The sequence below is a fragment of the Schistocerca serialis genome, chromosome 7 (genome assembly GCF_023864345.2).
Source record: "Schistocerca serialis cubense isolate TAMUIC-IGC-003099 chromosome 7, iqSchSeri2.2, whole genome shotgun sequence".
Classification (NCBI taxonomy): Eukaryota; Metazoa; Arthropoda; class Insecta; order Orthoptera; family Acrididae; genus Schistocerca; species Schistocerca serialis.
In genome coordinates, this window is record NC_064644.1 from 417,876,549 (window position 1) to 417,903,335 (window position 26,787).

The window sequence follows — 26,787 nt, forward strand, 5'->3', positions numbered from 1 at the left end:
GTGAATGATTTGTCCACCCAGATCAGCCAACATGAATCTTGTCGAACATTTATGGAACACAGCAATTATGGCTTTAGAGAGAGCATTGTTCAGTATTTCTGCAGGGGACTTCCAATGACTCGCTGAGTCCATGTCACGTCAAATTGCTGCACTACGCCAGGCAAAAGAAGGTCCGACATGATATGAGGAGATATCCCATGACTTTTGTTTCCTCAGTGTACAATCCATATTACTCATAATGGTTGCAGAACTTTTTTTCATCAGAATCAAAACCATGGCATCGTCAATACAGTTTGTGCTTTTTCTATTACAGAAATGTCAGATATTGCCATACCTGACTTGTTGTGCTCCCCTGAGAAATTTTACTACTTTGCCAAGAGATTTTATTTATACTACACTTACGCTTGAGTACACTGGTGATTCAGCAAACATATTCCTTACTGAACCAACTTTTCCCTTTCTACACTGTGCTTTGATAGAAAATTACTCCCACAAATGCTGTAAATAAACTGAACTAATACTTGATCACATCTTTCAGAAAAAGCAACAAGCCATGCAGCAGTATCTACGAAGTGAAGTGTCACAGGATGAGACAGCAGCTGCCACTGCCAGCATTGAAGATAATAAGGAAAATCGAGTTCTTCCACAGGATATACTACTTCCTGAGTGTGAGTGTGCCACAGAAGAAATCACCCTGGAGCAATCAGCTGGAGAGATTCTCAGTGGTGTCAAGAGGGAGGTGGAGGTGCAGTATCTAGTACAACCTCACAAGGAAGGCAAGTAAACTATTTTATACCTGTTCTCACTTATGGTTTTCTGAAATCAGGTGTATAGGCCACACATTCTTACCAAGGAAAGTGCAATAATTGTCTGAAGAATGTCACTTTCCCCAATAAAATGACAAGTGTGAGTCAAAAATTTTATACTGACTAAAGTATCAGTGCAAGAAACCACAAACACCGACAAGACAAATACAATATGGGACAGAGATCATAGCGAAAGGGAAACTTGGCTAGCAACAAGCAACTAAGGTGGAAATTATATATTTATTAAAGACGAGAAAGTGTTTCAATGCTGAGACACAGATAGGCACAGCAAAAAGACTGTCACACAATAAGCTTTCGGCCAACAAGGCCTTTGTTGTGTGACAGTCTTCTTTGGTGTGCCTATCAGCGACTCAGCATCTCCACTATCCTTTTCACAATATTCCATGCAGGATTTTTCATTGTTATAAAGTGTTTAAAGTTATTTACTTTCACTTGCCCTGATACGCAGACTAATTTATACCAACAAACTTTTGTGCAGTGATGTGAGATCATCCTATTCCAAAACCGGTCAGTTAATTTTTTGCAGCCTACAATGCAAGGTTGAATGATCAGGTTTTAACAAATCACCACTGGAAATGAAGTAGAGTTTGACTAAGGGTGAAGATAGCACTAGACAATGATGGAACAGGGTATCACCCATCGCCATCTTGAAGAAATCATCCTGCATTGATTTACAGGAAACCTGACTATAGCTGGAACACTCTTGAGAGAGTGTGGCCAATGTCATACCAACTGTACCACCTTATGAAGTAACTTATATAAACAACACTGACAACCAGTAATGTGATCTGTGATTTACTGAAAAGGTACTCCTGTAAGATTCACAAAAAAAAGCAGCAGTCATAACTGGTAGTTTCCATTGCAGGCCACATGTATGAGACATGTATTGCATCACAAATTGCTTAACATTTCCATTTCTCAAAGTTTATAACCATAATGTCTCAGGAGGACAGTCCCTCTTCCTCCACCAATCAACGAGGATGGGAGGCTAAGCTGTGAAGTGGTAGTAATTGTAGCAATGCTTGCTGTACCTCAACTTCCTGAAATATAGTTAACTGCATGGATGTGTTTAAGAAAAATTATGAATAATCTGGAACAAGAACTGAATACAGCATGTATTTTAATTGTATTGTTACTCCAACTGATACTGCCATGTTAGATAATAAACTGTTGGCTTAACAGATAACAGAGAAAGCATTGCTGCCATAACGAAATAGATAAAATAGTACCCAGCATTAGAAATAACAATGTGCAGTCAAGAGTCATTAACATCATTACTACTCCTACCACCTTTTAGTAAATGGCAAGTACACTCACAAGCAATTAAATCAGAGACAGCAGCTGTGCCGGAAATAGAAAACACCTGCCGCCACAGTGAAAGGAATAGTTCATTATGATACATAACTGGGATGTTGTCAGACCTTGTGATGGGAAAAGTACACCATATCATCACAGCCAAATTGTAGGTGCCCATTGTGTCGGTAATATCTAAGGTAGTGCAAGTACTGGGCATTTCACATGCTACAGTTTTAAGAATGTACCATAGATGTCTCAGTTTGGGGAATATCACCACCACCACCAAGTGAGTCCAGTACTGTGGGCTGCAATGTGTTGATGACAGAGTTTGGTGTCCACTCTCATGGATTGTAGCATTAGGTAGAGAGACACTGCTGCAACATATCTCGTATCGATCTAATGCTATGTTACAATAATTAGTGAGCATCTACACTATCCAGAAATGCGTCCTTGATATTGGGTGCAACTTGCTGTAATACTGTCTCCACATGTTTACCATTCCATATTGCTAATAACGGGGCACAGTGACAAGTGTAGGCACAGTAACATTGCCCTTTGGTGTTTTGTGCATGGAAAAATGTTGCCTGGACTGACAGCTCTTTGCACTAGTTGGCACACAGTAACGCTAACATGAAGTGATAACATCCTGCTTTCTAACAGAGCAGGAAAAACATACATGATGAAATAGCACCCATAATACATTTGCACTGACTGTTCTACGAAATAAATTAAATGCACTGAAATGAATGGATGAATGGGGATGAAAGCAGTGAAGCTGAAATTTAATAAAATGATACTGGCAGACTGTTCAGATATGCCAAACACTTCTACCAGATGTACTCCTTGAAATCATAATTGGGAACATAAGTGACAATGAAGTTTTGGGTTGGGCCTGTAGCACATTCTCAGATAGCATAATGGTTACAGAAACTGCTCATGAAAAGCAGGAATTCCCAGTCTGTCACAAATTTTCATTTGTAACTGCAAATTCACCAACAGTTCTATTCTTGGCATCCATCTGTTCATCTACAGCCACACAACACACCACCCAATAGCTCCTCAACTGTGTAAGAATAATTTGAGGAACATGCTGTGAATGTGACGATGTGTGGCTGGTCACCAGATGTGAATCCTGTTGAGCGTCTCTGGGATGTTGTTGAGTAAGAAATGCATACCTTGGACTCAGCTTCAACTAATCTGTGTGAGGTGTAGGTGCAACTGATTGATCATGGATCAGGATGGCTCTCTGTCTCGTGATACCTCATTGAGTCCATGCCATGATGCATTTATCGTTGCAACCAACAGGGAAAAAGTTTGAGATACGCAATATTAGGCAGATGTAACTAATTCAATTTTAGTGTAAATGGGCACACTAATGGAGTATCACTTTTAAATGGCAGCAGCACCTATGTACCAGATGTGTATAAAAAGTGAGTTAAGTGAAAACAAGTAATAGGAATATTATGTAAAGTAGAAAACAGCACTTTTTAAAGAGACACCTTCAGGGATCTTTGAATTGTTTCACACAGTTCCCATTATAATCACTGTTCAGTGGTATTTGTGTGATAGATTAGAAAGTGATTTATAGATTAACTATGATTAACAAAATAATAATGCAAGACTGAAAAATAATTTCCATGTACTTTTTTCTTACATGCCCAAGATTGGAGATTAGTGTTGTCTATTCCAATTCAGAGGGATTTAAAAAGATGTCTGCAAATGTAGGGCAGGTCATTGGGGATATTTGGATATCCATTAGAAGCTTTAAACAATACCTTATTAGATACCGAAACCATGAATTAACCAGAGTTGATGATTAAAAACCCCGGTTAGTAACATGACAAGTGGGCAATGCGAACAGTAGTATATCTCTTGTCATTTAGCATTTGGACAGCTGTAATTTTTATTGTTATACTTATTTAGGTATTTAGCAAATATCTGTCAATAAACAAAGGCTGTTCGGTACAACCGAGAAAGTAGCAACTTCTTCCCAGAACTGCAACATTTGTGCTGACTGTTTTGTTTGTTTGGAGATATTATGGTCAAAAATAGGTATGTAGCAAATTAATAAAAGTTAATTAGCATGATCTTCTTATATAGTGTGTAATAATGTTTCACTCTGTTGATTTACACCTTATTTACCATCAGTCCTGGATGCCTATATTGTAACAAACCAGTACTTAACTGATGAAAGTGGATCCAATTGCGTCAGTGCAGAATCTGTCCTTGTTGCTGTTATGGTCTTCAGTCCAAAGACTGGTTTCATGCAGATCTCCATACTACCATGTCCTGTGCAAGCCTCTTCATTTCCAAGTAACTATCGCAACCTACATCCTTCAGAATCTGGTTACTGTATTCATCTCTTGGTCTCCATCTACAACTCTTACCATCCGCCTCCCACACCCCCACTTCCCTCCAGTACTAAATTTGTTATCTCTTGATGACACAGAATGTGTCCTACCAACTGATCCCTATTCCTGGTCAGGTTGTGTAACAAATTTCTTTTCTCCCCAATTCTATTCAGTACCTACTCACTAGTTACATGAACTACCCATCTAAACTTCAGCATTCTTTCTTATGTTTCCTTTACTGCTTGCTCAATATACAGATTGAATAACATTGGGGATAGGTTACAACCCTGTCTCACTCCCTTCTCGACCACTGTTTCCCATTCATGCCCCTCAACTCATAACTGCCATCTGGTTTCTGTAAAAATTGTAAACAGCCTTTTGCCACCTTTTGAATTTGAAAGAGGGAAATTCCAGTCAACATTGTCAAATACTTTCTCTAAGTCTACAAATTCTGTAAACGTAGGTTTGCCTTTCCTTAACCTACCTTCTAAGATAAGTCGTAGGGTCAGTACTGCCCTACGTGTTCCTACATTTCTCTGGAATCCAAGCTGATCTTCACCAAGATCAGCTTCTACCTGTTTTTCCACACTTCTGTAAAGAATTCACACTAGTTATTTCGCAGCTGTAACTTATTAAACTGATAATTCAGTAATTTTCACACCTGTGAAATATTATATTCTTCTAGAAATCTGAGGGTATTTCGCCTGTCTCATACATCTTGGTCACCAGATGGAAGAGTTTTTTCATGGCTGGTTCTCCCAAGACTAGCAGTAGTTCTAGCAGAATGTTGTCTACTTCTGGGGCCTTGTTTTGGCTTAGGTCCTTCAGTGCTCTGTCAAATTCTTCATGCAATATTGTCTCTCCCATTTCATTTCAATCTACATTCTCTTCCATATCCATAATACTGCCCTCAAGTATATTTCCCTTGTATAGACCCTCTATATGCTCCTTCCATCTTTCTGCTTTCCCTTCTTCACTTACAATGGTTTCTCATCTGAGCTCTCAATATTCATACAGGTGGTTCTCTTTTCTCCGAAGGTCTCTCTAATTTTCCTGTAAGTGGCGTCTATCTTTCCCCCTAGTAACAAGTGCTTCTAAATCCTTGCATTTGTCCTCTAGCCATTTTGCACTTTCTGTCAATCTCATTTTTTAGACGTTTGTATTTCCTTTCACCTGCCTCATTTACTGCATTTTTATATTTTCTCCTTTCATTAATTAAATTCAATATCTCTTGTGTTACCCAAGGATTTATACTAGCCCTTGTATTTATACGTACTTGACCCACTGCTGCCTTCACTATTTCATCTCTCAAAAGCTACCCATTTTTCTTCTACTGTATTCCTTTCCCCTGTTCTTGTCAATCGTTCCCTAATGCTCCCTCTGAAACTCTCTATAACCTCTGGTTCTACCAGTTTATCCAGGTCCCATCTCCTTAAATTCCTACCATCTTGCAGATTTTTTTATTTTCAATCTACGGTTCATAACCAATAAACTGTGGACAGAGTTCACATCTGCAGATCTGGTTCCAAACTCTCTGTCGTACCATTGTACACTGTAGCACCACAGAAACTGGTACAGGCATGCGTATTCAAATACAGAGATACGTAAACAGGCAGAATACGGCACTGCTGTCGGTAACGCCTATATAAGACAAGTGTCTGGCGCAGTTGTTAGACCGGTTACTGCTATTACAATGGCAGGTTATCAAGATTTAACTGAGTTTGAATGTAGTGTTATAGTCGGTGCATGAGCGATAGAACGCAGCATCTCCGAGGTATAGCAATGAAGTGGGGATTTTCTTGTACAACAATTTCACAAGTGCACTGTGAGTATCAGGAACCCAGTAAAACATCAAATCTCCAACTTTGCTGTAGCTGGAAAAAGAAAAATGGGACCAACATCGAGTGAAGAGAATCATTCAGTGTGGCAGAAGTGCAACCCTCCCACAAATTGCTGCAGTTTCAATGCTGGGCCATCAATAAGTGACAACATGTGAACCATTCAATGAAACATCATTGATACGGGCTTTTGGAGCTGAAGGCCCTCCTGTGTATAATTGATGACCGCATGACACAAAGCTTTACGCCTCGCCTTGGCCCATCAACACTGACATTGGATTGTTGATGACTGGAAACATGTTGCCTGGTCTGACAAGTGTCCTTTTAAATTGTATCAGGTGGATGGACATGTACGGGTATGGAGACAACCTCATGAATCCATGGACCCTGCATGTCAGCAGAGGACTGTTCAATGTGGTGGAGGCTCTGTAATGGTGTGGGGTGTGTGCGGTTGGAGTGATATGGGACTCCTGATATGTCTAGACATGACTTGTGACAGGTGACGTGTACTTAAACATTCTGCCTGATCACCTGCATCCATTCATCTCCTCTGTGCATTCAGCCGGACTTGGGCAATTTCAGCAGGACAGTGCACTGCCCCACACTTCTCAAATTGCTACAGAGTGGCTCCAGGAACTTTCTTCTGAGTTTAAACACTTCCACTGGCCACCAAACTTCCCAGATATGAACATTATTGAGCATATCTGGGACGCCTTGCAACATGCTGTTCAGAAGAAATCACCACCTCCACCACTCTTCAGGATTTATGGACAGCCCTGCAGGATTCATGGTGTCAATACCCTCCAGCACTACTTCAGACATTAGTCGCACTCCTGCCATGTTGTGTTAGGCACTTGGTGTGCTCGTTCAGTGTATAATCAATCTGAAACTTTCTGATGTCTCCAGGTCTCTTCCATTTATACAACCTTCTTTCATGATTCTTAAACCAAGTGTTAGCTATGATTAAATTATGCTCCATGCAAAATTCTACCAGAGGGTTCCTATTTCATTTATTTCCCAATGCCCATATTCATCTACTATTTTCCTTGTCTTCCTTTTCCTGCTATCAAATTCCAATTCCGCATCATGATTAAACTTTCATCTCCATTAACTGTCTGAATAATTTCTTTTAACTCAGCATACATTTCTTCAATGTGTTCATCATCTGCAGAGCTAGTTGGAATATGAACTTGTACTACTGTGGTGGGTGTGGGCTTCGTGTCTATCTTGGCCACAGTAATGTGGTCACTATGCTGTTCATACTATCTTATCTGCATTCTTATTTTTTATTCATTATTAATCCTACTCCTGCATTACTCCTATTTGATTTTGTATTTATATCCCTGTATTCACTTGACCAGAAGTCCTCTTCCTCCTGCCACCAAACTTCAGTAACTCACACCATGTCTAACTTCAAATTTCCCTTTCTAAATTTTCTAACCTATCTGCCCAATTAAGGGATCTGATATTCCATGCCCCAATCTGTAGAACACCAGGTTTGTTTCTAATGATAATGTCATCCTCCTGAGTAGTCCCCGCCCAGAGATCCGAATGGAGGACTACTTTACCTCTGGAATATTTTGCCTAGGAGAATTCCATCATACAGTAGAGCTGCAAGCCCTCAGGAAAAATTACGGCTCTAGTTTACCCTTGCCTTCAGCCGTTCACAGCACCAGCACAGCAAGGTCGTTTTGGTTGATGTTACAAGGCCAGATCAGTCAGTCATCCAGATTGCTGTCCCTGCAATTACTGAAAAGACTGCTACTGCTCTTCAGGAACCACATGTTTGGCCTCTCCATTGTGGTTGCACCTACAGTGCGGCTATCTGCATTGTTTAGGCACACAAGCCTCTCCACCAGCAGCAAGGTCCGTGGTTCATGGGGCAGGTCTATCCTTATGCAATAACTTTCTTTCATAGTTTGTTGTATAGGTCACTATAACATATATTTTCCACTTATAAATTTTAAAATTTAAAGCTTTGAGAATTTTTGTACATGAAATTCTGCCAACCAGAAAATTTTATGTGTATACAATGAATCTTTCTGACATGATTTTTACCTCACTGAAAAGGATTTTGCATCTTGCAGATAGATAATTGTCGGTATTGCAGTACTAGCAAAATTAAGGAAATAAGCCAACAAGAAGTGGCAAAATACACTTTATAAATAACAGATACAGTTGGAAACAATATACTCGTGATATTGATTGTGAGCAGTCCCATAGTTTGAAAAGCCTTGTACATAAAATTGTAATCAAATGTAGATCTTTGAAACAGCACTTAAAGTTTTTACATATTTATCATCAATAAATTAGTAAACTTATTTAATCTCTGTACATTGAATTCTTTTTATATTACAAGCAAATTTAACAGTTCACCCCAGTCAATTTAAAATATGTTATGTACAATATCACACTGTGCAGTAGTCACAGAATAGACTGCTAAGTTACATAATTTTTGCAGTCGCAATTAAGTGTGAAGCAGCAGACCAAAAAATCAGTTCTTGTCACTAAATCGAAGAGAATTTTTCTTGTTCCTGCTCTTCCTTTAACACTACTTCTTAGTATGTGCAGATGTTTTGAATCTGTATAGTCAAGAAATTAATTTGTATACTTTTTTCAGAGTTCCTGAACCCTGTTTCAAAAGATGTCGTCGTTCAAGAATCAGGACTCCTCGACAGAGATTCCGATATATCATTTGTGGTTGCAGATTTGCCACCTGGGCTTTCTTTGGAACTAAACATGACTGATGCTGAAATTGTAACAACAGATGGCAACTTATTTGCTGAAGAATTGGGCTTCCAATATTCTGATGTGACAACTTCTCAGCTGTTGGTCTGAGTTATCTTGTTTCTTCCAAACTGAATGTGCTATCATGTAGTTGGAAAGACAAAATAAGATTATCTTCCAAACTTGTAATAGCTAAATAATATAGTTAATGTAAGGGTTAATATTGTTTTATGTGATATACTTTAACACAGCATAGGCATTATTTTATTCGACACACGTTTGTGAGTTGCCAGCTGAAGTGGTGTAAAGCTCGATAGACTATTTAACGAGTTGTTTGCTGCAATTTATCACTTCCGTCCATAGTTAGAATACAAAGGCCAAAGGTTCTGTGTTTACTTTCACATGTTCTTAATTAGAAAACTCAGTGTCAACTTTTATAATATGACATGGCAAGTGTTCCACTTTTAGTGCAATATGATATGATTGAGCTAATAAATGTATGCATGTTTTAATATAACTGCTTTATGGACAGTTTATACTGTGTGACACATCGTGTACTGGTGAACTTGTGCAAGAGTATATCTAGTCCTACTGTACTTAAGATTGGAAAATAGGCTGTGATGTGTCAGTGGCTCTCTTATGTTACATCAACCTTGACACTTGCAAAATAAAGACAATATTTGTAAGACTTATTTCCATACTTACATGTTTTTCTTTATTTGTATCATGTTTATATGACATTCTCCCTATATAACATTCTCCCAAACATGTTGTAAATGCAGAGGCCACCATTTACAATATTGTACTGAATCATCTGTGCTCTGTAATTCATGATTCATAATACCATAACGAAGTCTTTACACTATTACCACAACAGTGATACTCCTGAACAGATTTACAGTATTCTTGTAAAGTATTATGGCAGTGATGTTCCTAAACAAAGATAATTTTCTCACCACATTGACACGCAGTAGATTTGAAACAGCATAAAGTATTGAATTTCATATGGAATTTCAGGGAGTGCAGCTTATAAGTGAAATGTGAGAGAAGTTTGTGCGCCTAGACTAAGTGAATGAAAGTTAAGCACGTATAAATAATTAAAGGAAAGGAATAGTTAAGTTACACATTTCATAGACATTGAGTTCATTAGATATGTGACACTACCTTAGTTGAAAAAACAGATATGCTAAACTTGTCATGGTCTTTATAATATTCCTTACCCCTTTTTTTTCTGACTTGGTATGGGGTGATATTGCTTTCAGATTGTTTACCAGGTGTAGAAGTATGAAACCAGAATTTGATTGTAATAAATTACACGTCTGTCGTTTGAAACTGATAAACAATATTTTATTCAAAAGAATCTCCATTGTTATTTATACATTTCTCCCACCTCTCTGGCACGCTAAGAATACCACGGCAAAAAAACAATTCTTTTTCTGAAGTGAACCAGTCAATGATCCATTTTTGTACATTTTCATATGAAATGAAGCATTGTTCAGCAAGAGTGTGCCCCAGTGATGCAAATAGATGATAATCAGACAGAGCCAAGCCTGGAGAATAAGCTGCATGCCCTAGTATTTCCCAACTGAACACAATCATTTCTCTGACCCAATTTGCTGTGTGTGAAGGGGCATTATCATGGAGGAATATGACTGTGTGTTGCCTTTTCCCATATTCCTGTCGTTTTTCATGTAATGCTCAATTTAAATCGATCATTTGCTGTCGGTAGCGATCAGCGTTAATGGTTTCGCCAGTTTTTAGCAGCTCATAATAGATGACACCCTTCTGATCCCACCAAACACAGAGCACTGCCTTCTTTTCAAAGTGATTTGGTCTTGCAGTGGATGTCGAAGCTTTACCTGGATTCACCCATGATTTATGATGCTTAGGATTCTCAAAATACATCCATTTTTCGTCACCTGTCACTATTCGACGGAAACGGCTTTGTTTTCTATCTGGTGAGCAACATTTCACAAGTGGTCTTTCAACTTGCTTTCTGTCTTTCATTCAGTTCATGTGGAACCCATTTTCCCACTTTCTGCTCCTTTCCCATAGCTTTCAACCAAAGAGAAATGCCTTTCTGTGGCACATTCAATTGTTCAGTGAGTTCCTTTTGAGTTTGAGTATCATCTTCATCCAATAAAGCCTGGAATTTGTTGTCTTTGAACTTTTTCGGTGGTTTCCTGGTTCGTTGTTTCTCATGTCAAAATCACTACTTCTGAATTTTTTGAACTACTCAAAACACTACGTTGTCCCAAGAGAATGTTTGCCGAAAGCTTCGACAAGCATTCAATGCGATTTTGCAGCAGTTTTCTTCAAATGATATCAGAAAACTAATGCTGTCCACAAATCGTAGTTTGTAGGCACTAAACTCGACATGTTTACAGGTTTGAGACAGATACCGATGTAAGGAACTTGGGTTACTGTATGTTGACATTCGTCGTGAGTTGTTACAGGAAGCAGATGGTGCTGCAGATGCAGTCTGATGAGCCCTACACTGGAGGCTGGCACCATCTACAAGGAAATTCCGGTTTCCTACTTCTATTTAGTAGTAGGCTTCTAAGAGACTCAAAGCTCCCGTGCCAATCTTGTTCATACTTCTATTCCTGGTATAATTCCTTGCATTATCATTGATTCACAGAGGAAATACTCTTTTGGCTATGAGCTTGTTTGGGCTTTTAACTTTAATACAATCTTGATCAAATGAATCAAATATATTCATTTAATCTCCATTATATGCAAAAGTCAATAACAGGTTGTTACTTATACTAACAAGGAATAGTCATGTATTCATGTAATTTATTGTACTTACAAGAAACCACATATGAGGGGTGACCCCAAAACCTCTGGAATTTTTTTTTGTAAAAGCACTTACTTTACTGTTTTTCAAGTACAACTTTAATCTCCTTCAAAGTACGCTCCATTAGAATTAATGCACTTGTCTAATTGTACATTCCAGTGTTGGAAGCACCTTTTAAATTCATCCTCTTTGATAACTGGTAGCACCTTCATGCCAATGCATTTTATGTCTTCGATATTGGTAAAATGCTTCCCTTTCAGGAAGAAGTCTTAGAGTGCTAAATCTGGTGAATACGATGCATGGGCCAAGGTAGCCATCTTTATTGAGGCAATAAAACTGGGGAACACTGAGAGTTGTGTGCATGGGAGTGTCATCGTGATGCAGGAACACTCGCTAAAATTCCACAAAGCTGGACATTTTTGTGTCAAACTTAAGCGCAACCTTGTCACAACCTACAAATAGAATTTTTGGTTTACTGTCTGGCTTTGAGGGATGAATTCTCTTTGTATGATCCCTCTGATATAAAAGAACACAGATCAACATTGTCTTTACATTCAGTTTCATCTACGGACCCTCTTTTTTTTTTTTTTTTTTTTTTTTTTTTTTTTTTTTTTTTTTTTTTTTTTTTTTTTTTGACAAGGCGAGCCAGTTGACTTCCATTGAGTTGACTGATGTTTACTTCCTGGATTGTTGAAAAAATTTGGATTGTCTTTGAATGTGTCCTCCATTTCATGACAGGCTTGACTGTGATGATTTCTTTGATCTCTGGTGAGAAGTCTAGGCACAAATTTTGCTGCCACTCTCTGCATTGCCAAATCAACGGTCAAAATGCGCTCAATTGAGCTCCACGATAACCTGGGTAAATCCTCTAGCTGGTTGATTGTCCTGTGTTGTGTCCATTGATCAGATCATGGATTTTGCCGATGTTGTCCTCGCTTTGAGCAGCTGGAGGGTGACCGGAATGGGGCTATCTTTAATGGCCTTTACTTCCTTTTTAAACCAAGAAAACCATTTGTACACTTGAGTTTTACTAAAAGAATGTTCTTTGTAACCTGTCTGCATAATCACAACAGTTTTCCCTGAATCCTTGCTGAGTAAAACAAATTTCACAACCACACGTTGTTTGTAATAAGTAACCATTTTCTCGTGTCACACCTGCAGTATATGCAAACTTAACGAATTGCCAGAGAAACCACACTAATCACTATCACTACCACTACCCTCTGGTGGCGCAGCACCTGGTATTGCAAGTATATGATGCACAGCATTAGAATTCCAGTTATTATTGGGTGCCCTCATATTAAACCATAGAACCTGTAGAATATCTCCCCACTTTCACCCTGACCACCCCTAACAAATTACAAAATTCTTAATGTGGCTTTTATGAGCTTCCCATACCTTACTTCCAAAAAGTCAAAGATAATGACATTTAAATGCAGGCATTAATTGAGGGGCCCAGTGAAAAAGGGGCACATGCCACCAGAGTATGTTGTGTCAGGAAATGGGAATTACGGAAATATGATTTTGTATAGTAATGTGCACTCCTGCTGTGATACAAACAGTTGTTGCAGTAACTAGATTGTGTTTTGCAAGTACTATTAAATATTAGGCCACTTTATTACAATTTAAAGTGCAAAAAATGAAGTCCTTGACATGTAGACACATTACATAGCATGTCATTAATAGTCAAACTCCATCAATGTTTTTCGGTTCCATTGTATTGTCACTACCATCACTTATCAATGACTGATAAAAACTTGAATATATTGGAGGCACAAATTGCAGTAAGCTTTGAAGGTCCTTGAACTTTGCTGCCTTAATTTGATGTCCAATTGGATACTTAGGAACTAACTGGCAGTCTGCAAGCTTCATCCACAACACTTTACTAACTTGCACAGGTTTCTCAGTTCGACTGTGTGAATATTTGATACATACAGAATGTTCACTGCTCACTAATCTAAACATTGTTGCGTTTCTGATGTCTGCAGGCTTTTTGTCAACAGTAGTGTTACTAGAATGAAATTTTCACTCTACAGCAGAGTGTGCACTGATATGAAACTTCCTGGCAGATTAAAACTGTGTGCCGGACCGAGACTCGAACTCGGGACCTTTGCCTTTCGTGGGCAAGTGCTCTACCAACTGAGTTACCCAAGCACGACTCACGCCCCTTCCTCACAGCCTTAAATCCGCCAGTACCTCGTCTCCTACTTTCCAAACTTCACAGAAGCTCTCCTGCGAAAGCTGTGAGGATGGGGCATGAGTCGTGCTTGGGTAGCTCAGTTGGTAGAGCACTTGCCCATGAAAGGCAAAGGTCCTGGGTCAAGTCTTGGTCCGGCACACAGTTTTAATCTACCAGGAAGTTTCAGTAATGTTACATTTGGCGATACTGTTCATTACACATGACAAAGAAACAAAGTCGTCTTTCTTCATTTCAACCACAATGAATGGGTTCTTTTGCTTGCCCTTTCTTATAAGTTCAGCCCATTTTGCTGGAGTGTACACAGCCTGTGTCTTCCTTTTCGGCTTCTCAATTAACTCCAAACTCCCTGTCACATGGCAGGAAGGTGTGACGAGGGAGGAGAAATTTGTGCTCAACATCAAAACATTTTTTTATCTAGGAGGTACAACCACAGACCTAGGATAATGTAGTTTTTATTTTGTCCAACACACGAATCAGAATAAATGATGAGACTTCGATGATGTTCTTCCTTCACCATGTCTAAAGCCTTTAAAACACATCGGCTCCTCTAGATGCAACATCTTCAGACCAGACACACATCACTGCCTTCTCATCACTGCAGCGGTGAATACAGATATTATATGTCCAAAGTTGTCTCTTATAAAAAGTGTTTTTGTTGAAATATATGATGTTGGCAGTGCTTGCTGTAAGTCCATGCACAAAACGAGTGCATCACTACCACCCTGATTTGACTCACTTGAGTCACTTTTCAGAGCATTATATGCAGCTTCAACTATCTAAAGGTGTAGTTTTATGTGTCTGTGGATTCGGTGTTTCATGTGCCTTAGCAGAATTACAAATATGACAAGTATCACTTGACAGCAATTTAAAACTAATATTATATTCCATGTTGAAAATGGTTCATACAGATGTTGTTTCACTGGGACTTCTTCTGTAGTTTTAAGATCTTCACAGTATGAATGACACATTCCAGCAATCAAATGAACAGAGTTTATGTACGAGTTGTTTGAATTCTGCGTCCTACTATATATGTACCTTGGAAACATTTCGATGTGATTTCTAACCTTATTTCTTCTCTCGTTATCAATGGCATGAGGTCTGTTAGAATGCTTGCCTCTACTATCCTGTCTAGGTGTATGTAAAGATACATGTGTTGTAGATTCATGACTCTCAGTGTCACTGTCTTCATTGCTACGGACAGTCCTCAAATGTTTAACAGAAATAGCATGAACAGCTAAAAATGCAGTCCTACTTCAACCTCGGTAACTGGAGTGTCACAAATAAAATACCTGAAAGAAACCTTCCTTTGGCTTACTGTTGGAACCTTCCTCTTCTTTGGACACACTTTTTTTTTTTTTTTTTGCACTTATTAGGCCGCACTAATCCAAATAAGCATTTTGCTTATTATAATCTCCCAACCGATAAAACTCAATAAAAATCGCCTCCTGCTCTTCATTCAGTGTTGAGTATTTGCAGAAACTAGTTTTTCAGCATGGATCACTGGAACTAAGAAACACTTTTCTGGGCACAATCTTATTTTTTTGGGATTTATGTTCTTTTCCATTGTTTCTTAACCTCTTCCTTTCATTATCTTTCCACTCATTTTCTTTACAATTTTTTTTTAATGTACTGTTGCATTTTCTTCATGAGTAACATTAATAGCAACACCTGTTGCTGACATATTGGAAACATACGAACAACATTTGAGAAACGCTTTCTGATTGGCTTTCTGAAACCAGGTCAACCAATGAGACGAATTGACTCATGAGACACAGAAATACTGTTGGCACGGGCCCCTTTTCCACTGGGACTGTGTCAGTCCTTTTTAACAGCAAATATAATATGCTCTCTGTGCTAGAAGTTCCCATCAACGATACTAGATGGCATTGGCCGTCTTCCTGAACCAAAATCACAAAATCATTACGCAGGTGGTGTGCCCCTTTTCCACTGGGCCCCTCAATTATGTAGATGGTTAAATTAAAAAATGGAAAATCGAGGATGGAATAATCACAATATTGTGTAAAGGATAGACCGCTACTCAGTATATAGTAGAGATGCTGAGTTGCAGACAGCCACAACAAAAAGACTGCACAGAAGTAAGCTCTCGTCCAAAAGGCTATCCTTTTTTTTTTTTCCTTCAAGTAGACAACACACACACACACACACAAACACACACACACACACACACATTCAGCAAACACAACTCACATGCACATGACCACTGTATGGCTTCAGCAGCCAGAGATAGCGTCATTTGTGTTTGAGGTGCATTCGTGTGAATGTGTTCATATGTTGTCTAATTCATAAGAAAGCCTTTTGGCCAAAAGCTTACTTGTTTAGCAGTCTTTTTGTTGTGACTGTCTATTACCTAATATCTTCACTGTATGGTTATTGACATGGAAGTTATTCTACACCTCACTGAAGGAAACTTCCTGGAATTTTTAACCTCAGTAACAAAGCAACAAATATAAACTACAATTTCCATGTTTAAGAATTAATGAACAGTCACAGTCACATATTTTATGGTATCCAGTATCTGTGATATAATTGCACGTGTGTCGTCGATAAGCAAATACGTTTCAGGTCTGGAAAATGGATGAAGACTCAACATTTCCTCATCTCTCTATTCAGCTTCCAACAAATGCTGTATCATAGTGTGTTAGCAGCAATATCACATAGCAGCATCTTGCTGGAGAGAGGGGGGGGGGGGGCGGAGGGGGTGGTTTGTTTATCTAATGTCAGTGAACACTTGGGAGCAGCATGTCCTGCAATGTGTATTACCTTTAACAAAACCCAGTTCTTCCTAGTAACAAACCCTGCACCACATGGTAATCGAAAGAAGACTGACTCTGTACTCCAGAACACTGCGGACTTCATTGACTGGCTGTTCTGTGCATTTAAATGTTGCCTCATCAGGCAAGACAATCAGATCACATGTTCCTTGCTGTTGCATACCAGGAAAATAGTGAATGATCTTTCCACGTACATTATTCAGATATTTTTTATCAAAAGTAATATTCACCTGTGTAACTCTAAAGTAATGAAACACTGAATGGCTGAATGTTACTTACTTTCAGGGAACAAAATTTCATTATTACCAAGACTTACTTAAGAGAGAGGTAAAAAAAGCATTATCACCTAGCTTTTGGACCTATTTCCTTCCTTAGGGAGAAATGAGGGATAGGTTTGGGAAGAAGGAGCAGGCCACTTAGATTCCTCATTGAGAAGGACTCAGCTGTGGTAAGGGTGGAGGGGAAAGAGGTGGATGTCCCCCCCCCCCCCATCTTGGCACATAATCGTATAACTGTTATACCCGAAAAAATATTATCAAATTCTGCCCCTGATTATTTCTGTACCTCTGTCATATTCCAAATATATGGATGTTGCTCAAATGGAAATATTCTGATGGAAATTCAGTGGAGCAGGTAATGAGTGCGACTGCACTAAAAATACGAGGGTAGTTTCAAAAGTTCTCGCAGTTACCATGAGAGGTCAGCACTAGCGCAACACGTTATTCATGTGATATTCATTGGACTGTTTCCAGTAAACATGTGCCACGTCAGTGCTCTTGAAAGAGAGCCGTGGTGGTGATGTGGCTCTGTTGTTGTTCCTACGTAGTGATTTGCGAAGATGGAAAAAAATTGAGATTCGAGCAGTGATTAAGTATTTCATAAAGAAAGTTATGAAAGCAAAGGACATTCATGCCGATTTCCAGAATATACTGGAGGACTCACTCCTTCATATTCAACTGTTGCCAAGTGAACAAAGGAATTTAAATTTGGTCGGGAGAGCTTAGATGATGATCCCCGCAGTGGTAGGCCAAGATGTGTCATTACTCCAGAAATCATTGCAAAAGTGCACACAATGGTCATGGAGGATCGCCGACTGAAAGTGCGTGAAATTGCTCACGCTTGCCAGATGTCATCTGAAAGGGTATATCACATTTTAACTGAAGAATTAGAAATGAAAAAATTATCTGCAAGATGGGTGCCGCGACTCTTGACGCTGGATCAGAAATGCATGAGAATGGACATATCGGCCAATTTTAGGAGAAATGAACAAAGTTTTTTGTGCCAATTTGTGACCATAGATGAAACTTGGGTGCACTACTATACCCCAGAGACAAAGCAACAGTCAAAGCAGTGGAAAGATGCTGATTCTCCACCACCAAAGAAAGCAAAGACAATTCCCTCGGTAGGAAAGGTCATGGCCTCAGTGTTCTGGGAAGCAAAGGGAATTCTGTTTGTAGGCTATCTCCCCACTGGCCAAACAATTACAGGAGAATACTATGCTAAGCTCCTGGACAAACTGCGACATAAGATACAGGAAAAAAGGCCGGGTTTAGAAAGGAAAAAAGTCATCTTCCACCAAGACAATGCACACATGCCATCGCCATGGCAAAATTACGTGAACTAAGGTATGAATTGTTGCTACACTCATCATATTCACCTGATATGGCTCCGTCAGACTTCCATGTATCCCCAAAACTGAAAATTTTTCTTGGTGGATGAAGATTCATTTCAAACGAAGAACTGATAGGCAGAGATGACAACTATTTTGCAGGCCTGAAAGAAACTCATTTTTGAGATGGGATCAAGGCACTGGAACATCGTTGGACCAAGTGAATTAATCTACAAGGAGACTACATTGAAAAATTAAAAAAGTTTTGGTGATGTAAGTACTTTTTTCCTGTTCTGTTCCGAGAACTTTTCAAACCAACCTCATAATAGAGTGGCTGTGTGTAAGCTTCACACTCACAGCTTCACATACTAAGTCCCATCTAGTTCTAATTTCTTCACTATTAACTTTCAAATCACAGGAACAGTATTCTGGGACACAAAGTATTACATAAATTTTTAAACTTTTACCCTGCTAGTAAAAAATTACACAGCATCTTTCAAAATGAAACAATTCTTCATTAATTTACTTCATTTACTAATGGTACCATTTAATCAATTACATTTATTCAGTTTGATATTCTTCACACAGAATATATGTGATGCTATACAGTGTGAGTCAAAGAAATGGGAAATTTTGAAAAATTAAATAACTCCATAAACACAAATTTTTTAAAAATATTTTATGTCATTTAATAGTAAACAAAATGCCATTTTAGAATACATACAGTACAATTTATTTTTCGAAGATGGCATCTTGCAGGTGAGCTGCTCCTCTACGCAAACATTCCTGCAGTCTCTTCATTATATTGTTCATTGTTTGACATAACTTCCCAACTGGCAATTGCTTCTCGAATCTTGGCTTTCATTTATACTGTTGTTGCAGGTTGGCTAAGAAACAATTTACCTTTAAGGTGATCCACAAAAAGAAATCACAAGCTGACAGATTAGAGGATCTGAAAGGCCATTGATTGTTACCATTTCTCAAAATTACATGTTCCCCTAACAACTGGCATACAGCAGCTAGTGATTTTCATGCTGTGCATGATATTGACCCATCTTGTTGAACGGGGCTGTGTCGGTAATGTGTGGAAATCTTTGTAGCCATTGCACAAGGAAGGCTTCAAGCAAGGCAACATGATGATTCGATGTGGCTATAACTTCATGGCCATTCTCAAACTAAAAAAAAATAATGGCCTATCACACCACATGATGGCACAGCAAACCACACAGTAACTTTGTTGCTGTGGAATGGGCACTAACGTAGCTCTGTAAGATTGTCTTGTGCCCCATATCTAAAATTTGTTTGTGTGTTAACAAATCCACTGAGGTGGAAATGGGCTTTGTCTGACATCTGCAGTTTATCTTTTGAAGCATTAATTAACAGAACTGTTATCACAAAACATGATCCTTGTGTTTCAGTCCTGAATGATATGCAACTTGTATGGTTGGTAATGCAAATCCTGTACTAATATTCTTCAAACACTTGAACTATGCAACTGTAAAGATGCTGAGTGGTGGCATATTGACCAATGTGGGCTTCTTATGCCAGCATCTTGAACAGCTTCGATATTGTTTGGTGTACGAATGGTTTGCACGCAGCCAAGAGGTTTCTTTTCCATTGCTGTACGAGTTTCCTCAAAATTACGTATCCATGTTTTAATTGCATGTGCTGATGGCACATGATTGTAGTGCCCTAAATTAAAATTACAGCAGAATTCTATATGTACCTCCTCTGCGCTGTCATTGTTCTTGTAAAATGCTTTGACCACAAATGCATGGTGCGCACCGCTCCAAGCAACCATGTTAATTAAATGGCAAGGTCCCGCGCCAAGATGCCATTGCGTGCAAACTGTAGCAACAAAGCGAAGGGTATGGCAGATTGCTGTCCAGCTGAGCTCACTCAGTTGGTAGACCCATCTGGCCTCCCAACTACAACAACCCAGCACACGGACGAGGATCAAGAGATGGCTCAAGAGCTGGACCTGGAAAATCGCTATGCAGAGGTGGCCCGCACCACTGAGATGAGCAGCATGGGAAGGCGACTGTCGTGAGAGCTTGCTCTCGTGGAAGCCGAGGCGGCTGCCTACCTGTCCGCTACCTACGATGGACCACGATACCAAGATAGGCGTCCCTGTTACACCATTGAGGAGTCATTATGTGGACCCAGCCTTGGCTGGTGAGATGAGTGATCCCACCTGCCACCTACGTCAAATCGACGCACGAAGAGTGGTGCCAAGAAGATGTGTTGGCGCATTTTGATGACAAACAACGGCCTGCCTTCGATGACCACCACACAGATTCTGGATGTAGGAGGGCTGCAGGCAGCTTCATCCACTTCCATCAACATCAGAGAAGCCACTGCTGGATGACCTGTGGCTGAAACCAGCAACGGCGTGCTGAGACACCCCAAAAATGGGGGAACAACAGCCACAATGGAGGTGGCAAGAACTTTCAATTCCTGATGGGGCTCATCCCTGGAGCCCAAAAATCAAAGAAACAAGCTGACAATGTTGCTTCAGAGTGCACCTGCCGGAAGTGTCCTGCTGATGCTATGCTGGATGTGGCCCCAAAGCACCCCACCACTGGCACCTCCAGCAGTGGGCCGATAGTGTGCACACAGCAGAAGACATCATGGAAGGGGACCAAGACCCTGCCTGCAGTGCACAAAGACGAGTCCATGAGGCCCACTAGGAAGCACATGCCAGGGCCAGCAGCAGGCGGTGTAAACACCGCCAACTGCTTAAACTGTCTCCCTGACACAACAGGGGGAGGGATGCATCTGACGCACAACAGCAGAAGAGAGCGCTCCCTCCCCCACCGGTTGGCATCCAGTGGGACGTCACCTTCAAGGAGTTCAAAACGAAGATCAAGCAGGTGGTGAAGAGGGGTTTCACGACATAGATGGCAGGCCACGACCTGTACCGCACAATCAACCACACTGTGGACGACTACCAATGTGTGATGGGCCTGACAAAGCATGCAAAGCGCTCCAATTCCTTCACATATTCGTATGAACCAGTGAAGATGCTGAAGGTGGTTTTTCAAAAACTGCCTTTCAGTGTGAATCCTGCCACCTCTGGGAGCTACTACTACTACTACTACTACTACTGCTACTACTCGGCTCTACAGCCCTTGGAGGACCTTGGCCTGCATCACAATATCCTGCCATTCTATCCAGTCCATGGCTTTCCGTCTCCATGCTCTGACACCCAGCTTTTTCATGTCTTCTTCAATTCCATCTACCCATCTCTTTCTGGAATGTCTCTTCCGTCATCTGTCTCCAGCCTTGCCATCAAAAATCTTCTTACATGTTCTATCTTCCTCCATTCTGACCATGTGTCCTGCCCATCACAGTCTTCTTATTTTAATGGTAGTGATAATGTCAGGTTCTTCAAAAAGTTGTTCTAATTCTGCATTCGTACGGATGCACCAATCTTCTTGATCGTATATTGGGCTGTATATTTTGTGCTGAACCTTTCTCTCCCAAATGCTAAGGATCCTTTTCTCATTTGCAGGCATGGTCCATGTCTTGGCACCATACATAAAACTGATCTTATAATTGTTTCGTAAATGAGGATTTTAGTTTTGCGGGGTAGGAGTGAGCTCCTAAGCATGGGTAGTGTGGTAAAGTAGCTTCTGTTGCCAGCTGCATTTCTAGCTTTCACCTCGCTGCTGATGTCATTTGTCTCTGTGATAGTCAATCCGAGGTAGTTGAAGTCTCTCACCCTTTCAAACTCCTTGTTGGCTATTCTGAATTTGGTAGGTTTCGCTGGTTGGTGATTGCCATATAGTTGGTCTTTTCAACATTGACTACTGGGCCAAGTTCCCTTGCACCTCTCTCCAGTTGTTGACTGGCATCAGCCAGCACAGCAGTGTTTTGTCTGAGTAATGCCACATCATCTGCATAGGCAAGGTACTGCAGTGAACGATTAAAAATGGTTCCTCCTCTATTTATCTCTATCTGGCTCAAAACTTTTTCTAGGCAGAGGTTGAATAGCAGTGAGGAGATATTGTCACCCTGTCTCAGTCTCTTCTTCACTTCCACTTCTCTGGAGATTTTACTTTACAGTAGGTTTCACTGAGGATCATCATAGTAAGTTTAACAAGCTTCTTAGGTATTCCTGCCTCTTCCATCACATTCTGCAATGTCACTCTTGAGATGTTATCATAGGCTTGTTTAAAATCGATATAAAGCTGATGTATGTTTATTAGATGTTCATAACATAATTCAAGTACTATGCATAATGTGAATATCTGGACAGTTGGTGACCTATTTCTGCTAAAGCCACCCTGATAGTATCCAATTCTCTCTCCCACATAGGGAATAAGCGTCCTAGTTAGGATCTTGGAGAACACTTTATATGTAATATTTAGCAGGGATATTCCTTGGCAATTCTGGCAGTTTAACTTATCTCTTTTTTATGTCTGGGGCACATAATAGCCGTTTTCCACTCCATTGGCAAACTCTCCTCCTGCCAGATGTTCAGCATTACTTTATGTATTGCTTTCCACAATGCTTTCCCACCATATTTGAGAAGTTCTGCCTGGATCTGATCTCCAGATGCCCTATTATTTTTTCAGGTCTTAATGGCTTGTATCACTTCCTCCAGTGTGGGTTCTGGTGTTAAGACCTCTGGTCCATAATAAGTTATTTCCACCACTTCTTCTTGTTCTAATCCTTCTACATCTGGGTTCAGTAACTCTTGGAAGTATTCTGCCCATCTGTCGAGTATTCTATTACTCTCCCCTATCAAATCCCCTTCTTTATTTCTATATGTATTTGTTCTGGCTTGAAACCCAGCCTTTCCTTCTTCAATCTTTTGGTACATTTCAAGTACTTTCTTTTTTTCTCCTAGCTGTTCAATTTCTTCCAATTTTTTTCTTTTCTAGTGCTCTTTTCTTCTTTCTGCAAACCCTCTTTGCTACACGGTGCTTGTCATTATATTCATTGAGATTTGCTCTAGTTCTTCTCTGAAATAATTTCATTCATGCTATATTACACTCCTCAATTCTTCTCATACGTTCTTCATCAAACCAATCTGCCTTCCTTTGAGCCTGTACATGTCCCAAAACCTCCCCAGCTGCCTCAGGGATTGCAGTATTACATTGGTTCCACATTATTACCGCAAATCTCTAGAGGAACGGAAGGTTCCAAATGATTGGAAAAGAACACAGGTAGTTCCAGTTTTCAAGAAGGGCCGCCGAGTAGATGCGCAAAACTATAGGCCTATATCTCTGACATCGATCTGTTGTAGAATTTTAGAACATGTTTTTTGCTCGCGTATCATGTAATTTCTGGAAACCCAGAATCTACTCTGTAGGAATCAACATGGATTCTGGAAACAGCGATCGCGTGAGACCCAACTCGCTTTATTTGTTCATGAGACCCAGAAAATATTAGATACATGCTCCCAGGTAGATGCCATTTTCCTTGACTTCCGCAAGGCGTTTGATAGAGTTCCGCACTGTCGCCTGATAAACAAAGTAAGAGCCTACAGAATATCAGACCAGCTGTGCGGCTGGATTGAAGAGTTTTTAGCAAACAGAATACAGCAATGTTGTTCTCAATGTACAGACGTCTACAGACATTAAAGTAACCTCTGGCGTGCCGCAGGGGAGTGTTATAGGACCATTGCTTTTCACAATATACATAAATGACCTAGTAGATAGTGTCGGAAGTTCCATGCGGCTTTTCACATATGATGCTGTAGTATACAGAGAAGTTGCAACATTAGAAAATTGCACCGAAATGCAGGAAGATAGCAGCGGATAGGCACTTGGTGCAGGGCGTGGCAACCTACCCTTAACAAATACAGAGAAGTTGCAGCATTATAAAATTGCAGCGAAATGCAGGAAGATAGCAGCAGATAGGCACTTCGTGCAGGGAGTGGCAACTGACCCTTAACATAGACAAATGTAATGTATTGTGAATACATAGAAAGAAGGATCCTTTATTGTATGATTATATGATAGCGGAACAAACACTGGTAGCAGTTACTTCTGTAAAATATCTGGGAGTATGCGTACGGAATGATTTGAAGTGGAATGACCATATAAAATTAATTGTTGTTAAGGCGGGTGCCAGGTTGAGATTCATAGGGAGAGTCCTTAGAAACTGTAGTCCATCTACAAAGGAGGTGGCTTACAAAACACTCGTTCAACCTATACTTGAGTATTGCTCAGCAATGTGGGATACATACCAGGTCAGGTTGACAGATGAGATAGAAAAGATCCAAAGAAGAGTGGCGCGTTTCGTCACAGGGTTATTTGGTAAGCGTGATAGCGTTACGGAGATGTTTAGCAAACTCAAGAGGGAAACTCTGCAAGAGAGGCGCTCTGCATCACGGTGTAGCTTGCTGTCCAGGTTTCGAGAGGGTGCATTTCTGGATGAGGTATCGAATATATTGCTTCCCCTACTTATACCTCCTGAGGAGATCACGAATGTAAAATTAGAGAGATTCGAGCGCGCACGGAGGCTTTCCGGCAGTTGTTCTTCCTGCGAACCATACGCGACTGAAACAGGAAAGGGAAGTAATGACAGTGACACGTAAAGTGCCCTCCGCCACACATAGTTGGGTGGCTTGCGGAGTTTAAATGTAGATGTAGATATTTCTATACGTTCAAATGATGTGTAGGTATCATTCTTAATTCCCTCTTCTATTTTCATCTGATATGCTCTCCGATTTCTTATGACTTTAGTTTCTTAATGTCAAAAAACTCCTGTTTGTGGCCTTTTTATTTACTCAATAGTGAGATCCTTTGTCTCTACAACTTAAATCTCACTAGATGATGGTCTGAATTGCAATCAGCTCTTTATTCGCTCCTAACATCCATTATGTTTGATCCATGCCTCCGGTCAATCAATATATGGTCTATCTGATTTCTAGTTTGTTCATCTGGTGACATCTACGTTTCTTTGTGTATCTTTTTGTGTGGTGAACATGTACTACTGTCAAGGAATTGACATCATGAAATACTGCCAGATTACCTCATGCTGCATCAAATTCGCAGGAAAGTGTCTCAGCAGGGAGTGTCCATTCCCCAAAAAGAACTCTGGCCTGCTGCAACCGCAGAGAGATGCATTAGCAAACTACAGAGGCTACACGGCTTTTACGAGAGCAGCAGCCAGGGGGGCAATCTGTTCCCTCCAGGCCTGTGCAGGCAGGCAGGAGCTTCACCGTGGCTGCCACTACTCTCATGTCACTGATGACAACAACACCAGATACCAGTCTAGAGGATTTCTGCCCCCCTTCTGCTCAGATGTCCAGGGGCGTGGACGGCAGACAGAGCAGCCCGCACCTGTCAACACAGCACCAGCAGCAGAGCCCATGACAGCCAGGGCAGGAAACTGGATGGAATATGGGGTGGGCGGACTACCAGTGACACCACTGCTTTGAAACCTGCTGAGCAACCCTGCCTCCAATGATGCAGACGATGGAAATGCCAGCTGTGCCCAGCGAACTGTATGAGATGCTGTGAGAATTTAAGCAGCTCATCCTGCAGCTACTACGGATGACTGTATCTGCCTGACTGCGGCCAAACAGGTCACCAGCACACGAGCAGCCCCTGCCCCACATCATGGATAACACAATACTGGAGCTAACCGTTTGCATATGGAATGTGAACAGTATTAGAGACCAAGCTGGCAAGTTTTGGCAGTTTCTGCATGACAAGGCCGTGGACCTCTGCCTCATCACTGAAACTTGCTTGAAACCAGGAGTACACGTGCGGGCACCAAACTTTTGGCACTACCGCAATGAACGAGAGACAGCGGGTGGCGGAACAGTGGTGTATGTGAAAGCATCACTACACCACTATCCCTTCCAGTTGCCAGAGTTGACCACAGTAGAGGCTACTGGTGTTGTGGTCAACATCTCACAGGGCCAGGTGAAGTTTGTGGCCATTTATCGACAACCAGGATGGCTGCTGCAACCGCACAACTTCCACATGCTGCAGTCAATGCAAGGCAACTTATTCAATGGCAGTGACTCCAATGCCAAGCACCCAGAATGGAACTCCCTGGTGATGGTGACGAGTGGGAGGAGACTACTGCAAGTGGCCCAACAACATGACACGATGGTGCTGGGGTCTTTCGTGGCTGCCCCGATGTCCTGGATGTCGCGATCATCAAAGGTGCCACACATGACACATGCGGCACTAAAGTGCGCGTCATGTATGTTGGCGGCCGAGTTTAGGTTCGTTCTGCGCATCTGACGTCAAAAAATACAGTCAGCCAATGAACAGAGAATGACGTTGCCAGATCTGACTGCAGGGCAGAGCACGGACAAGTGTCTTCAGTTTTAAAAACGTTCAGTCATAAACAAAGTAATAGAACAAAAGCAATGTCT

At 40.6% G+C, this 26,787-nt stretch overlaps 1 protein-coding gene across 1 annotated transcript in view; it reads left to right on the forward strand.

Moving 5' to 3' along the window:
- The window catches only part of LOC126412698 (forkhead box protein K1-like), a 279,864-nt gene extending 270,198 nt beyond the window's left edge, over positions 1-9,666 (forward strand). Inside the window, exons 4-5 of the mRNA XM_050082415.1 lie at positions 539-776; positions 8,933-9,666. Of these exons, the coding sequence (XP_049938372.1) occupies positions 539-776; positions 8,933-9,150 (456 nt within the window). The 3' untranslated portion in view covers positions 9,151-9,666. The remainder of the gene's footprint in view (positions 1-538; positions 777-8,932) is intronic.
- The last annotated feature ends 17,121 nt before the right edge of the window (positions 9,667-26,787 follow it).